Here is a 17,141-nt window from a genome sequence, read left to right as displayed (position 1 = left end):
ATTTACACATTTCCGAGACATCCCTGCTGCTCTTTGCCCCACTCAGTTATTTCTACCTGAATATACTAGGCAGAATTTGTTGGAAACGGAAGACGACCCGCAAAGGACAGTTTCCTTCTCACTCAACACTGTAATCTAATTTGGCCTGTAACTTCTGCTACAATATGGATAAAGATTTACAGACCTTTCATAATATGGGTCTAACAGTTTTACCGACTTGTTAACAGCTTCTAGCCAAGTGTGTGTACATTTTATTTTGCCCAAAGAACTTAAAAAAACTAATCTCCAGATAAAATCTAAATGAAGACTCATTACACTTGGTGGAGTTCTAGGCAATAATGCACTTTCCTCTGCTCAATGCTGCAGTTCAACTATTAGTTGCTACAAACAAACATGGAGGTATCCCGATATGCTAGCAAACTGAGGCAAGAAAACAAATACAGGCTCATAGCAAACAGGTCACGTACCTGGAAGTCCTCTAGGAAAATCTGCCATGTGTCTGTGGTCTTGTTGCGGCGATTGGTAGAAAACATGGTGCCATAAGTGGACACACTGCTCACAAACTCGCAGTGATAAGAATAGATGCTGGGTGCATTGACCTGCGAGACATTGAATGGAAGTTCATCGGTACCATACATCATCTGGAAATAGTACAAGGAGAACCACCTTCGGTTTGAAACTTTGTACAGGCGGCTCTTAAGATCGAATCTGGAAGGAGAAAAGAAACTGGAATAAGCACATGCATACAAAAGCACTCTTATTAAAGGTCTATAGATTAAAGAATGGACATGCACACGCTATATATTTCAAATATATGGGTGTGTATATAGAAATGTACACAAATACATACATAAGCCATGCCACAACCTTCCAGAAAGAATGTCATGGATTCCTGCTACGCTCTGAAAATATCAATGCGCCCAAGATGTACCTTAAAAGCCCAACATAACAGTTAAAAAGCCTTCTTCTTGCATTCTGTTACAAGACAACAATATCACCAAGTGGAACACCATTCTTCTATGTGTGGGGTTTAATTTAGACTAAACCACTTCCAACCTTACAAAAGGATGCACCACAAAAAATGCACTTTCCGGGACAGCAGTAAACTCTTGCTAGGTCGCCGGACGACCGTTTCGAAAGCAATTCTGGAATTAATTTTCATAGGATGAAGTGAAATAGGCACAATCTTGTGCATAAATCACAAAACCCACTCTCTGATAACAGCCAAGGCAGGCCTGCTATTCCAGACACAGCAAAGCAAATGCTAGAAACTAGCCAGACAATCAGCAGCTGTGAAAACAGGAATCAGAATGAACCCAAGTCAGTCAGCACTTGTCTCTGACTCACGTGAGAAGAACACAGGTTTCTATAAAGATTGAAACCAGAGACTGAGATGTTTGCAGGAACCCCAACACACCTCTACCCATTTTCACACACACTTTGCCACGAAGACAGATATATAATCATGCCAACCTCCTGTACTTACTTAAGGGTAAGTGGGGAGCCAGCCACAGCTCGGTAAGTCAACACCAGGCTAAAGGGACATAAAAGGTGGTGTTAGTAGTATCTTTGTTGGATGCGTGCGGGTCAGAACATTACAAAAATAAAGTGCAGGAGCTGTGACCTGCACTCACCTGCTGTTTTCGAGGTTACAGAAACTCTTCTGCTGGTCAACAGGTGAGGAGCTGCCGAAGGTCTCATTGGTCAAATCGTGCCACTTGTCACCAAGATACACTGAAATGTTCTTGGCCCAGAAGAGGATGCAGGGGCTGCCCGAGCTATTAAACACTAGAGGAGGGTAAGTCACCTCTGTCTGCAGCAACTGTCGGCCTACATGGTCCATCTCAAAGGAAACCGCTCTAGACACCTGCAAGAGAAAAAGAAAGAAAAGGGAAATAATACAAGATCACAAGGACATAGCCCGCTAGGAAGCAGAGAAGTGAAAAGAAAGGGACATTAAATGGCTAACAGATGTGTACAGGCGCCTCAAACACTACTCTTTTTCCCTCAGATTTGAAGACCGTGACTCATTTATGAGTGTATATTACAGGCACAGTTACTTCGCGAAAATACTACTGACTTTTTGTTTTACATCCTTAGTGTCTCATATGGACCCAAATCATAAGCATTGATGAAAAACATATCAGTAACATGATGAACTGCCATGGTGCTGTTTGAAGGCAGTGAAGAACTGTCCACGAGGGCATCATGGAGTCATAATCTGTCCTACAATTAAGCAGCTCCATGATTCTTTTAGCTCCAGTAGTGTCTTGGCTCCCATTCAGCGAGTGCAGGACATGTTCTGAATGAGACCGAGCAGAGGGGAGACACCACAGAAGAATACTGCTCATCAGATTGTTTTGCATGGCAGTAATGACATGCTTCACAGTCCCCCATCCCAATTAAAAAAGGACAAGATGTGATCTAATGGACATCTAGAAGTGACACAAGGAGATGTTAGCTCTACCAGCAGCCAAACACGAACAGAAGCCACTGCCAGCTGCAAAGAGTCACAACAATAATACAGGCGAGGCAGGTCATATCTTTCAGACAGCCTAACCTTCCAAACCAAACAAACAAGGGACACCCATCAGAGCACAGAAAACAGGAAAGGAGCTTACAGGCACTTCCTCACAATGGGGTATCTACAATCATTGGCCCATTCCAGCATGTATGTGAGCTCAGAGCACTGTCTCAGAGCCATAGTAAGCAGTCAAGACCTGAACTGAAGCACGTGGAGGGCCCTGAAACAATTAGTCTGGGTCGCATTTATCACAGTTGTAAGGAAATGCCTCCTTGGCATGGTTACCCCCTGACTTTTTGCCTTTGCTGAGGCTATGTTTTGAATTGAAAGTGTGCTGAGGCCTGCTAACCAGGCCCCAGCACCAGTGTTTTTTCCCTAACCTGTACCACAATTGGCACACCCTGGCATCCAGGAAAGTCCCTTGTAACTGGTACCTCTGGTACCAAGGGCCCTGATGCCAGGGAAGGCCTCTAAGGGCTGCAGCATGTCTTATGCCACCCTGAAGACCCCTCACTCAGCACAGACACACTGCTTGCCAGCTTGTGTGTGCTGGTGAGAACAAAATGAGTAAGTCGACATGGCACTCCCCTCAGGGTGCCATGCCAGCCTCTCACTGCCTATGCAAGTATAGATAAGTCACCCCTCGAGCAGGCCTTACAGCCCTAAGGCAGGGTGCACTATACCATAGGTGAGGGCACCAGTGCATGAGCACTGTGCCCCTACAGTGTCTAAGCCAAACCTTAGACATTGTAAGTGCAGGGTAGCCATAAGAGTATATGGTCTGGGAGTTTGTCAAACACGAACTCCACAGCACCATAATGGCTACACTGAAAACTGGGAAGTTTGGTATCAAACTTCTCAGCACAATAAATGCACACTGATGCCAGTGTACATTTTATTGTAAAATACACCCCAGAGGGCACCTTAGAGGTGCCCCCTGAAACTTTAACCGACTATCTGTGTAGGCTGACTGGTTCCAGCAGCCTGCCACACTAGAGACATGTTGCTGGCCCCATGGGGAGAGTGCCTTTGTCACTCTGAGGCCAGTAACAAAGCCTGCACTGGGTGGAGATGCTAACACCTCCCCCAGGCAGAAGCTGTAACACCTGGCGGTGAGCCTCAAAGGCTCACCCCTTTGTTCCAGCACCGCAGGACACTCCAGCTAGTGGAGTTGCCCGCCCCCTCCGGCCACGGCCCCCACTTTTGGCGGCAAGGCCGGAGAAAATAATGAGAACAACAAGGAGGAGTCACTGGCCAGTCAGGACAGCCCCTAAGGTGTCCTGAGCTGAAGTGACTAACTTTTAGAAATCCTCCATCTTGCAGATGGAGGATTCCCCCAATAGGATTAGGGATGTGACCCCCTCCCCTTGGGAGGAGGCACAAAGAGGGTGTACCCACCCTCAGGGCTAGTAGCCATTGGCTACTAACCCCCCAGACCTAAACACGCCCTTAAATTGAGTATTTAAGGGCTTCCCTGAACCTAAGAATTTAGATTCCTGAAACTACAAGAAGAAAAGGACTGCTGAGCTGAAAAACCCCTGCAGAGGAAGAACAGAAGACACCAACTGCTCTGGCCCCAGACTTACCGGCCTGTCTCCTGCCTTCCAAAGAAACATGCTCCAGCGACGCTTTCCAAGGGACCAGCGACCTCTGAATCCTCTGAGGACTGCCCTGCTTCAAGAAAGACAAGAAACTCCCGAGGACAGCGGCACTGCTCCAAAAGAACTGCAACTTTGTTTCAAGGAGCAGATTTAAAGACCCCTGCAACTCCCCGCAAGAAGCGTGAGACTTGCAACACTGCACCCGGCGACCCCGACTCGACTGGTGGAGAAACAACGCTTCAGGGAGGACCCTCCGGCGACTCCAAGACTGTGAGTAACCAAAGTTGTCCCCCCTGAGCCCCCACAGCGACGCCTGCACAGGGAATCCCGAGGCTCCCCCTGACCGCGACTGTCTGAACTCCATATTCCCGACGGCTGGAAAAGACCCTGCACCCGCAGCCCCCAGCACCTGAAGGATCGGAACTTCTGTGCAGGAGTGACCCCCAGGAGGCCCTCTCCCTTGCCCAGGTGGTGGCTACCCCGAGGAGCCCCCCCCCTTGCCTGCCTGCAGCGCTGAAGAGACCCCTTGGTCTCCCATAGGAAACTATTGGAAACCCGACGAGTGTTTACACTGCACCTGGCCGCCCCCGCGCTGCTGAGGGTGTACTTTTTGTGCTGACTCGTGTCCCCCCCGGTGCTCTACAAAACCCCCCTGGTCTGACCTCCGAAGACGCGGGTACTTACCTGCTGGCAGACTGGAACCGGGGCACCCCCTTCTCTCCATTGAAGCCTGTGTGTTCTGGGCACCTCTTTGACCTTTGCACCTGACTGGCCCTGAGCTGCTGGTGTGATAACTTTGGGGTTGCTCTGAACCCCCAACGGTGGGCTACCTTGGACCCAAAACTGAAACCTGTAAGTGACTTACTTACCTGTTAAAACTAACAAAACTTTACCTCCCCCAGGAACTTTTAAAACAGCTATTTGTGTTTTATGTAAAAAGTATATATGCTACTGTAATTATTCAAAGTTCCTAAAGTACTTACCTGCAATACCTTTCAAATGAGATATTACATGTAGAATTTGAACCTGTGGTTCTTAAAATAAACTAAGAAAATATATTTTTCTATAACAAAACCTATTGGCTGGATTTGTCTCGGAGTGTGTGTTCCTCATTTATTGCCTGTGTGTATGTACAACAAATGCTTAACACTACTCCTTTGATAAGCCTACTGCTCGACCACACTACCACAAAATAGAGCATTAGGATTATCTCTTTTTGCCACTATCTTACCTCTAAGAGAAACCCCTGGACTCTGTGCATGCTATTCCTTACTTTGAAATAGCACATACAGAGCCAACTTCCTACAACAGTCTGCTAGGTTATGGTCAGAAGTGTTTAACCAGAGGTTAACACCACAACAATGGGCATTAACAAGATATGTAATTAACCATGTGTGGTACCTTTGCCTCTGTAGAAGGCAGTGCCCTGGGGTAAGGTGAGGCTGCTGCATGGATAACAAGCACCGGCAAAGACAATAGGTTTCATCCAGTAATGGTGTTACGCAACCCTTTGGCTTTCTCAATGTTTTTCGTAAACTCAAGCTACCGGGCCATCAAATATGAATAAATAAAAAAAACAGGAGCTAGGGGAGAGTGTCTTCAGACGCTGAACTGTGGGGATCTGCAGTCCAGTGCCCAGTGTATGTGCTAGGACCCTTAAAATGTAAAAACTGCAGAATCAGTGTGTGGAATATTTATCCCTCCTTGAGGAAAGGCAACAGAGGAGTTTCCAGGAACACCATTAACTTGAGAGGAACAGAGCTGAAGGCTGTTCACGCAGTTTAGTGTAAGGGAAGAAGAAAGGTATTTAGGCCACAGCTCTTTGGGCCCAGGGTAGCCAAATGGACTCTGTCCCAGTGGGAGGGGGAGCTGGTCCTAGAACCTGTTTAGTGTAGCTTAGGAGGTGACTGCTCATTTCCCAAAGCACATCCCCTGCACAAACACAGAAGACCTGTGACATCTTGGATTTTCCGTAGTATAGTGCACTCTGGGATAGTTTGCAGTAAGGCAACAAGGTGTTTTGCAAAAGTGAGTATAGCTGCTCCTGGTAACTTTTTCTCCATTGGTTAGGAGTGTTCAGGACTCGCCACTTCCACAGGCTACTGAACTGTACAAAAGTGGACCTCACAACTAGCTCCTCAGAACATTTGCTGGATCTATGGTAAGACAGAAGAAGAACTGAACTTGCTGTTGAGACCTGAAGGGAAGGAACCCGGAACAAAGAGGTAGATTCAAAGTTTCAGTCAGCTGACGTACTGTGTTTAATATTGGAAGACAACAGGCTGAAGTGATCAGATGCAACTGGAAAATGACTGGAGCCTCTTGGTAGCCTCTGCTGGAGTGACTCCTGTCCAGTAAGGTCTGTCCTAGAAGTACTGAGAGCCTTAGTGGTGTCCAGGAGGACTTATTCTGAAATCTCTGAAAAACCTTGACTTCCAGAACCTCAGAGTACTGGGAACAATCACCTAAGTCAATCCGTTCTAGGGCGCAACCTCAATGGGTATGAAATCATCATTTGGTCCTGCTCAGAGCTCTCGACCACCGAAAATCCAGTTCAGCGACCCTTGTTGCAACCCTAGTAGACCTCAGTACAGCCTTCCTAGAAACAGCTCACTGACATGCCCCGCTGAAGTAATCAGAGCTCCAAAAAAAAGAAATACATAAGTCTGAAGGTAGAAATCCTGACTGGGCAAAGACACCAGGACTTCCCCGGGTGCCAACTTTGACTTTTCCTGTCTGGAGCTTTTCCAAACGAAACCAATGGCTTTAGCAGGTCCTTGCTTAATGCCTACCAAACTCTGAAGGGACATTGCAGTATACAGCCTTATGCCCTGTCCTGCTGGACAATTTTGACTTCCATTTTACAGATCAAGTAAGAAGGTAAAATATTTAAATGGGACACTTCTGCTTGGTATGTACAGCCCATACTTAATTGCTGTTGGCCTGAAATTGCACCTATATCCCCAATCAACTGTGATTACAGATTTAATTTTAGGGTTATCCCCAAACTTTTTGATTTCCTCCTCCTATTTTTCTGACCCTCTTCTTGTTGGTATTAGGACTGAGCACTTCACTACTGCTAATCAGTGCTAAAGTGCATGTGCTCTCTCCCCTAAAACTTGGTATAATTGACTTACACGTGGCTTATTTAATTTACTTGTAAGTCCCTTGTAAAGTGGTATACCATACACCCAGGCCCTATAAATTAACGTTACTAGTGGGCCTGCAGTGCAGAGTGCGCCACCCACAGAAGTAGCCTTTCAAACATGTCTCAAGTCAAACTGCTTGCCAAGGCCTACACTCCCTTTTTACTACACCCCAAGTCACCCCTAAGGTAGGCCCTAGACAGCCCTGTGGGCAGAATGCTGCATATATAAAAGGTGGGACATATGTCTTTATGTGTTATATGTCCTAGGTGTGACAAACAGCCTATTTAGTTTCTCATTACTGTGAGTGCTTCTCCTCTCAGGTTTGCTTTGAAGATCCCCTCAAATATGTCCAAGTGGTCATTTCTGATCTATAAGGAGTAGTGTAGGCAGGTTTGGTATGGTTGGAATGGTAGTGAAAAATCCTGATTACAGGTGTAGATGTATTTTACATTACTGTTTTAGAAATGCCACTTTTAGAAACTGGGCATTTCTCTGTGCTTATTAGTCTGGCAATGGCGGACAGTAATTTAAGAGGGAGGGGAGCGGGACACACACACACACACACATCCATTCACAACATTCATTATCAAATATTCAAACACACATGCACACACCAAACATTCATAAAAAAAAAAAGAACTCTCTCACTTACTTTCCTTCAGCTCTGCCTCGGAGGTCCCTTGAGGGTTGGGACTGCTGCCTTACCTTACTGGCTAAGGTAAGGTCAGCCAACGAGAAAAGGCAGCAGTCCCAACTCGTCACAGAGTGGATGAGGTCAGTGAGACTGCTGACCTCACCCCACTCTGTGACAAAGTGTCACTGATTGACACTCAGTCCCTGGTGCTTCAGGGCTTAAAACTGAAGCGCGCCCAGAACTGAAGCAATCAGTGAGGTTCCCCCACGTCATGAGGGGGAGGGCCTCGAGGCACCTTTGATAGGCTGAAGCAGTCACACCCACAGGGCTGTGACTTCTTCGGCCCAGTAAAGTTCAGCTCAGGCAGCCAGGAGCTTGCACAAATAGCACACGTCTAGCTCCTGGGTACCTGACCTAAAAATGAAGTGTGCCAGTCAGGCTGACCTTTGTTCAATCTGACAGACGACCTTCTTGAGGGGCAAAACGTCTGGGGGGGGTGTGGCCCCTCAGCACTAAAGAACAGGCTGCGGCTGAACTCTAGTGCTTTGCAGCCTGACTCCAATCCACGTCTGGGACAGAGTGACAGCTCCACATGGTGCATACTTTCCCGACGGCCATCACACAGGAGGGGCTGGGTGCGACAGAAGAGGCATCTGCATATTGATAGCCTTCGTGGACAGTAAAGAGGGAGGATCGTTCACACCTTAAATTTTAATAGGATGTGTCCTGCCCTCACACAATGGACTGATTAACACCTACTGATGTCTGAAGAGAGCTGGGTTGAAAGGTTGCTGTACGTCACTTGAACGGGTTCTTTTGAAGTTACCCCCTGAACAAAGGCATTTTTGAGTATAAGTAGAGGGGCTGTAGCCCCTCTCAATTTGTAGTAGCACTTCTGGAACTGGGACTGAACCTCTGCAGGAGGACTGCTGGGCTGCATAAAGGACTCATCTGGACTGCTTTCCTGTTGTTGTCCTGCTGCCTGGGACCTACTGGGTGGCACAAAAGACTCACCTGGATTGCTTTTCTGCTAGTTGCCCTGCTGACCGGCTGCTCCCCAACTTGGACTTGAATGGCATGGCTGGACTGCCAGAAGGAATCGCCCCTACCTGCCTACAGGGTGCTGGCCTCTTCGGTGGGCAGGATTTATCTCTGTGTACTGGAAGGGACTGGAACATACAGGTGAGATCAGGTGATCCAGGCTGCATGACATTTTGGTCATATGATCTTGATACTAGTCTTGCAAATTTCTGCATTAACAGAGTGATGGGTTCTAGGCCAGCCTTTGCATGTCAGGCCGGAAGTTATGATTTATGTCTTGCTTTTACCTTGCTAATGATGACAAACATATTTTAGGGCCTTCATTACACAAACTGAGAGGATATGGTTTTATAACCTGTGCAATATGGAAATGCTTCTCCTTATTTTGCATTCATGATGATGATGGTCTGACAAGTGCCTTTTTGGTACAGCATTACTGATTTTGGTAGTTTTGGTCTATGTTTTATTTGCAATACAGTTCATTTGTATATCACTGTGAAGTTCCTTTTGTGGAGTATTTATTGTGTCTCTGGGTTGTGTGTGTTGTGCAAACACTTTACACATTGTATCTGTGGATAAGCCTGGCTGCTCTGTGCCAAGCTACCAAGGGGGTGAGCAGGAGCTATCTTGGGTGTGTAACTCCCTTACCCAGACTAGAGTGGTGGATAGTGCCTGGCTCTGGTAACTACACTAGCCAACCAGGAACCCCAATTCTAACTATTTTGTCCTGTTTTTATAAATCGGGAGTGGGATTTTAATGTGTGTTTTTTACTTTAACTGTTTTGGTACTTCTAAATGCTTTACACATTTTCTTCAAGTGAAGCTTGACTGCTTTGTTCCACAGATACCAGGGGTGAAGCTCATATTTAGATTGCTGAAACCTTTGTCCGCACCAAATCAGTTAGTGACTATTATCTGTGGTGGACCACCATGCACTTCAATTAATAATGCACATTCTGACATGGTGCGTGCAAACAGTGAGATTTCAATGGACTCGAGTAGCTTGCTCTCTCTCTTGGTGTTCTCCAAGCAGTTCTTCAGTCAGGTGGGCCTTGTGCTGTTTGCCGCTTCTGCCAGGTGTTTGCTCCTCTGTGTCTCCAAGTCTAGATGAAGTTCAAAGTCCTTGCCCAGAAAGCCAGAGTTAATTGCAATTTGAGGTCCTGGCTGCCAACTGGACTGTGTCACTTACTCTCCATTCAGAAGGTGTTCTGGGACCCCACACTGTTTTACATTCAAGTGCTTATAAATATTAATATCTTGTGATGGTCAAAAAATGTATTTTTAGAGATTTGCTGCAAAAAACTAGATCACAAACATACACAGTCTTTTTTAAAGTCTCAGCTGATATTTTTGGGATGACAGAATCAGACTTACCCGGGAAGGTCGCATAGCTGTGAGCAACGCAATGTAAGAGATGTCCTCTGACTTCATTGTGTTCAGAACCTGTCCAATTACCTCATCTAAAAGATGGAGAGAAAAAGTCTGATGATATCACGGAGAAAAATAAGACTGTCTCCTTTCATCCAATGCCTCTATTTGTGGTTAAATCAGATGAAGGAATAGATTTCAGATTAGTGCATGCACTTGTGAGGGGAATGGTTAGGTACAATTAAATCTGTTCATTACTCTTCAGTAAAATCAATCAAATACACTGTCAGATCCTGTATGCAAGTGTGAGTTTACATTGCCGACAGGGCTACTGGCCCACAAACGTGGTGGCTGGGGTCATAAGCATCTAGTGCAAAGGGGGTCAGTCATACAACGGCTCTAAAATCTAGATCAAAGATTATCTAATCCACACTTCCCTCAGGGTATGGAGGGCAAGCAGTCAAAGACCTCTCAGAGAGGTAATCACTGGCTCAACAACTCAGAACTTAAAAATCAATCTATAGACACATTAGTATGCCATCCAGCCTGGAGGTTTCCTGAAAAAAAAAAAAAAGGTAAGAACTACAATAGCATGGCAAAACATACTACTATACATACATAGTAGAGGGGTATCCGGTACAAGGCTCTTCAGATGCTACAGATTACAACCAATTGTAAAGCTCCCACACACACCTGGGGATCTAGATGAAGTGCATTAACACTTGCCCTACTACAGTGATTCAGTACTATGGCTGTAGCTCCCACCCGTCCAACAGGATGTGCTCCTGTTAGGACACTTCAGTAAGAACTTGGTTAAGTGGGGTACCAATAGGTCAGTTGAAAATGCATCTTGCTAGAGAGTTCGTAGTAACAGTCATCTTGATTATCAAGTACTTTGCAGAGCACTCACTTCCTTAAGTCAATACCTTCAAAGGAACAAAGTGAGGTAGTGTTGGTCCAACTTTTATACTCATTTTCAGAAGGGGATATGGATCCACTGTCTAAGGTGGTTCCCATTTGTTGGACCTAACACCTTTTACAGTGTTATTCCCAAACAGTTTGCCTTACTCCTCCTATTTTTTTCTGACCAGTTTTTGTTGCCTTTAGGACTCTGGCCAATTTACCACTGCTAACCAGTGCTAAAGTGCATATGCTCTCTCCTTAAGAAGGTAATGGTAATCGGTTTACCCGTGATTGGCATATCTGACTTACTAGTAAGTCACAGGTATAGTGCACCAAGTGTGCACATGGACTGTAGATCAAATGCTACTAGTGGGCCTGCAGCACCGATTGTGCCACCCACATGAGTAGCCCTGCAAACATGTCTCAGGCCTGCCATTACAGTGTCTGTGTGTGCAGTTTTAAACTGCCATGTCAACCTGTCAAGTGCACCCAATTGCCAGGCCCAAACTTTCCCTTTTATTACCTGTAAGTCACCCCTAAGGCATGCCCCAGGCAGCACCGTGGTCACGATGTAGTATATTTAAAAGGTAGGACATGTACTAGTGTGTTTTACAAAGTAGAGTACTGCTAATTTCGTTTTTCACTATTGTAAGACCTGGCTCTCCCATAGGTTAACATGGGGATTGCCTTGAAATATCCTTGAAGTGTAATTTCACATTGGAATCAGACAGAGATTTGGAGTTCGGGGTCTCTGAACTCACAATTTAAAAATGACTTTTTTTGGTGAAGCTGGTTTTTGAATTGTGTACCTCAAAGATAGAAATGGGTAAAAGTACTGGACCTCTGACACCACATAGTTAGAATCCTTCTGGACTGGGAAATTCTGAGGGAAGAAAAGCTGGATGCAATAGAAAGGACTGCCACTATGCCTGTTGCTTTGTTGTGCTGGCCTGCTGAGTGAAAGGACTGGACCTGGCTCTCTACATCCTGCTTCCAAAGGTTCTAAAAGGGCTTGAACTGAGCTTGCCTCCCGTTAAGTCTCAGGGCCATCAAAGACTTCCTCTACCAGTGCCCTGTCTCGTCTGCTGAGAGTCTTGACTTGCAAAGCAGTGCCAACTCCAGTCCATGAGCCCTTGGAAGGGCCAGCAAGTGATCTGAAGGAGAAAATCCATGCATCTATGCACCACGCCAGAAGAATCGACAACGCCTGTCTTGCTGCTGCAGAATCGACTCAGCCCCGTTTCACTGCAGTCCCATAGGTTCTCATTATCCTAATGAGACTACTGTATTGGGGCAGCAGAATCACTTGTGTTGCTGGGACTGGGTCTGGTCCCACACGAGGTGACACGTGTAGGCCTAATCTGGGTTTTGTTTCAGCTAGCTAGCAGTGCCTCATCTCCACCCAAGAGCTGAGATGATTGGGCAACCGAGCACATGACACAAATGACTCCTCAGGGAAATCGTGGTCCCTCAGATCTCATCTGTTTCTCTCAGTTATATTAGTCTCACATATGCAAGGATAATCAGAGGCAGAGTACAGTTTAATAAAATGTTATTGAAGTAATTGCATCTTAGATAATAAAGCGTGTATTGCAATAGCTAGGATGATGAAGCATGACAGGATTAAAATTGTGACAAGGAGAGTGAAACAAAAATAACGCTACCATGTTGTCACTAAGATTGTTAGGAATAGTACCTACCTGGGCTATGACAGAGCAAAGCATGGCTCCAATTCTGCCCTTCAGGTTCCCCTGGGAAGACATTATCCCTCATACCTGAGTAAGAGGCCTGTAGTCTACATAAGCAGCTACAGCAAAGCACTCAGCATTCAGCACAGTCATGGTCATCTGCCTGGAATCTCCCTCTAATGTACATGGGTCAAAGTAGTGTTTTTTTTTTTTAAATAATAAAACAGCTGATGTTCCAAGAAAGGACCCCCCACGTAAGAGTGTTTGTATGTTTCTGTGAAGATTACATACAAAGCGTAGTCTTTTTGCCGGCAACCTATCTTACTGCAGCCTTGAGAAAAGCACAGAGTAAAAGAAATGTCTTGATCAAGAACACAGTGCTGGCCTAGGCAAAGAACAGCTAGATAGAGAAAATTTAAAAAAAGACCGCAAATGTGGCTATTGTTAAAATAAAAAACGAAGCTGACTAAAATATATCTAGGTTAAAGTGCACAGCGGCAGGCCTAGTTTGCTAAAATAACATGTCTAAAACTATAGCTAAAATGGCTACACAGCACCATAAACACAGCATATCTGGATTTTCTACACATCGTCCCTGGGCACCAATTCTACATCGACCTCGCCCCGCAGTAAGGAACCAAGGTTGTGTGTCCAGAAATCAATACATTGCCTTTCATGCGAGGAAAGGATTAGCGCATCAACTCCCCTGCCAGTAAGGAACCGATGCATCATCTCACCCCTCGAGGAAAGAATTGCTGCATCACCTCACCTGCGCAGTAAGAAACTGTTGAATAGCTTTGCTTTTCTGGTGCCTCACCTACCTTGTGGCCCGTATCTCCTTTGTTTTTGACGCATCCCAGATATTTTGTGCTAAACAAGTAGATCCATTGATTCCTATGGATTAAGACTTGCTTAAACTTTTAAAAAGTGATATCTTGACTTGTGTATGTTGGATCTTTGCCATTTTGGTCTTGTTTTACTCAGATAAATATTGGCTATTATTCTGGTGTGGTGTGAGTGTTTGTGTGTGTGAGTGTGTACGCACAAATACTTTACACATTGGCTCAAACAGTCAGGCTTATCTCAGAGGCAATCTACCAAGGGGGTGAGCAGGGGTTATCTTAGCTGTGTGGCTCTCTTACCCTAACTAGAGTAAGGGTCCCTACTTGTACAGGGTGCAAACTACTGCCAACAAGAGACCCCATTTCTAAACACCTTTCAAATGTAATTTTCTGGCTATACTGGAGACTTCTTTTTACAGGGTGATGGCTCTCGCAACAGGCAGTGATGATGCTGGCTCCAAGCAGGAGTATCCAAAACATGGACACAATATGGTGTGAAGACAGTCTGATTGGTAGGAACACTTATTGCAGCTAGGTGCAAAGAGCAGGCCCTGGCTGGAAACCTCTTTAACAACAGAATCTGAAAATTCACCCCTAGCATCCACCAAGCAGCAGTGATCAGGAAGCAAGACTAATAGAAAATCCATTGCTGAAAGGATCTCATAGATTTTCTAAAGGATGGAGCCCTGTCTCCAGCCTCTCTTAAGTCGGTCTCCTCCACCCTACCACAGGAATGCAGGCAATACACCTTCACTGTCTGGGTAAACTATATCCACCCTCCATCTTGCACCATGCTAAACCAGTGGCAATTTAACATGAATCAACACTGGTCCCAAGCAGTCAAACTCTCGCCACAGTCTTGCTACCATATATGGGCCACACATCAACCATGCATAACATACTTGAAGGCATACAGAATGTCACTGTGCAAGGGTCTGCATGTTGCACCTCGCCAGAACTTTACATGATTGGGCCAGTAGGTTGCACTTCACCTGAAATAGAAAAAATGGCCTGCTCAGCACCAGGAATCTCCAAAAATCGTTATGCTTCCCCCAGCATTGTATATCAATAATCCAAGACATTGTTGCTAGCTGAATCACCCCAGGCGTAGACTGGATCTGGAAACTTTTGAGTGAGCATACCCCTGAGCGCGGCTTGAGGTGGCTCAGTTCAGTACCGTGTGGCATCATCGGCGTTGGGTATGATGTTGCGGTCACCTCTATAGGCGCCACCCAGGCGCTTGAACGTCAGTTACTTCATACATGACTCTCCATGCCAGGAGCACAAAACCATGAAATTAACTGACGATGTCACAACTAGGACCCTGAAAGAGACAACCCTAATCCTAGCAAATGAGTCCACAGAGAAGGGAGGCATGGGTGAGTGTAAGGAATCTGCAGCTAGATAGAGTCTCTAACAGATGATATGTTACCGAAGGTAAGTAAATTGTTCATCCGATAGAGACTTCTAGCTGCAGATTCCTTACCTTTGAATAGATACCCAAGCCATACCATCCTGGCAGTGGGCTGCAGACAAATTTAACTACAATAAAAAGTCCTGCAGGACCAAACGGGCGAAATGCCTGTCTACTGACCTCAGCATCCAGGCAGTACTGTCTTGCAAACGTATGCAGGGATGTCGGCATTGCTGCCTGACAGATGTTAAGGAATGAAACACCATGTGACAATGCCGTGGGAGCAGCTGTACCCCTGGTGGAATGGGCAGTCAAGCCCTCTGGAGGCTGCTTTTTGGCCAGTGCATCGCAGATCTAGATACACAGAACGAACCAGAACTAAATGGTTAATTTCTGTACTGCCCGACCCTTTTTTGCTTGAGTTGGCCGTCCACCCGGAACTCTGATTCGGTCAAGGTAGAACGACAACGTTCTTTTTGGGTCCAGTGGGTGACCTTGCTCCTCTTCCTTATAGAGATGCGGGAAGCAAAGAAGGTGGGCAGGGTGACAGATTGTTACAAATAAAATGGGGTCACCACCTTTGGAAGGAGAGAGGCACGGGTGCAAAGTACCACCTTGTCAAGGAATAACAAGATAAGGAGGCTTGGATGATAAAGCCTGCAGCTCACTCACCCTCAAGGCAGATGAAATTGCTACTAGAAAGGCTGTCTTGATAGTAAGCAGCTGGAGGAGACAATGTGCAATGGCTCAAAGGGAGCACACGAGGTACCTGACAGCCAGGATCAATTCCCACTGAGGCATAATGAACGGCGAAGGCGGTAACAAGTACAAGCCCTTTAAGAAACCTATTTACAATAGGGTACGTAAATAAAGAGGGTTGGTCAGGCAGCCACAGAAAAGCAGATAAAGTGGACAAACAGCCTTTTAGTGTAGAGCTGACAGGTTCACGTGGAGGACCCTCCCCTGCTGCTGCGACAGAAGATCCTCCAGAAGGGGCAACCTGATTGGAGGATTGGTGCTCATTTTCAGAAGCTCAGCATACCGGACTCTCCGTGCCGAGTCCAGAGCCACACGGATTACTTGGGCCCGGATGTAAGGAAATGCCTCCTTGGCATGGTTGCCCCCTGACTTTTTGCCTTTGCTGATGCTATGTTTACAATTGAAAGTGTGCTGAGGCCTGCTAACCAGGCCCCGGCACCAGTGTTCTTTCCCTAACCTGTACTTTTGTATCCACAATTGGCAGACCCTGGCATCCAGATAAGTCCCTTGTAACTGGTACTTCTAGTACCAAGGGCCCTGATGCCAAGGAAGGTCTCTAAGGGCTGCAGCATGTCTTATGCCACCCTGGAGACCTCTCACTCAGCACAGACACACTGCTTGCCAGCTTGTGTGTGCTAGTGAGGACAAAACGAGTAAGTCGACATGGCACTCCCCTCAGGGTGCCATGCCAGCCTCTCACTGCCTATGCAGTATAGGTAAGACACCCCTCTAGCAGGCCTTACAGCCCTAAGGCAGGGTGCACTATACCATAGGTGAGGGTACCAGTGCATGAGCATGGTACCCCTACAGTGTCTAAACAAAACCTTAGACATTGTAAGTGCAGGGTAGCCATAAGAGTATATGGTCTGGGAGTCTGTCAAACACGAACTCCACAGCACCATAATGGCTACACTGAAAACTGGGAAGTTTGGTATCAAACTTCTCAGCACAATAAATGCACACTGATGCAAGTGTACATTTTATTGTAAAATACACCACAGAGGGCAACCTTAGAGGTGCCCCCTGAAACTTAACCGACTATCTGTGTAGGCTGACTAGTTCCAGCAGCCTGCCACACTAGAGACATGTTGCTGGCCCCATGGGGAGAGTGCCTTTGTCACTCTGAGGCCAGTAACAAAGCCTGCACTGGGTGGAGATGCTAACACCTCCCCCAGGCAGGAGCTGTAACACCTGGCGGTGAGCCTCAAAGGCTCACCC

General features: G+C 46.2%; 1 protein-coding gene across 1 annotated transcript in view; it reads right to left on the bottom strand.

Annotated features, from left to right (window-relative positions):
• ATP6AP1 (ATPase H+ transporting accessory protein 1) overlaps nucleotides 1-17,141 on the bottom strand; it is a 92,947-nt gene that overhangs the window by 25,088 nt on the left and 50,718 nt on the right. The window contains exons 6-9 of the mRNA XM_069209498.1: nucleotides 10,324-10,409; nucleotides 1,635-1,867; nucleotides 1,487-1,534; nucleotides 468-708 (exon numbers count right to left, since the gene is read on the bottom strand). Of these exons, the coding sequence (XP_069065599.1) occupies nucleotides 468-708; nucleotides 1,487-1,534; nucleotides 1,635-1,867; nucleotides 10,324-10,409 (608 nt within the window). The remainder of the gene's footprint in view (nucleotides 1-467; nucleotides 709-1,486; nucleotides 1,535-1,634; nucleotides 1,868-10,323; nucleotides 10,410-17,141) is intronic.

Source organism: Pleurodeles waltl, chromosome 10 (assembly GCF_031143425.1).
Source record: "Pleurodeles waltl isolate 20211129_DDA chromosome 10, aPleWal1.hap1.20221129, whole genome shotgun sequence".
NCBI classification, from domain to species: Eukaryota; Metazoa; Chordata; class Amphibia; order Caudata; family Salamandridae; genus Pleurodeles; species Pleurodeles waltl.
The sequence above is the reverse complement of the archived record's forward strand: the minus strand, read 5'-3'. Positions and strand labels throughout refer to the sequence as shown.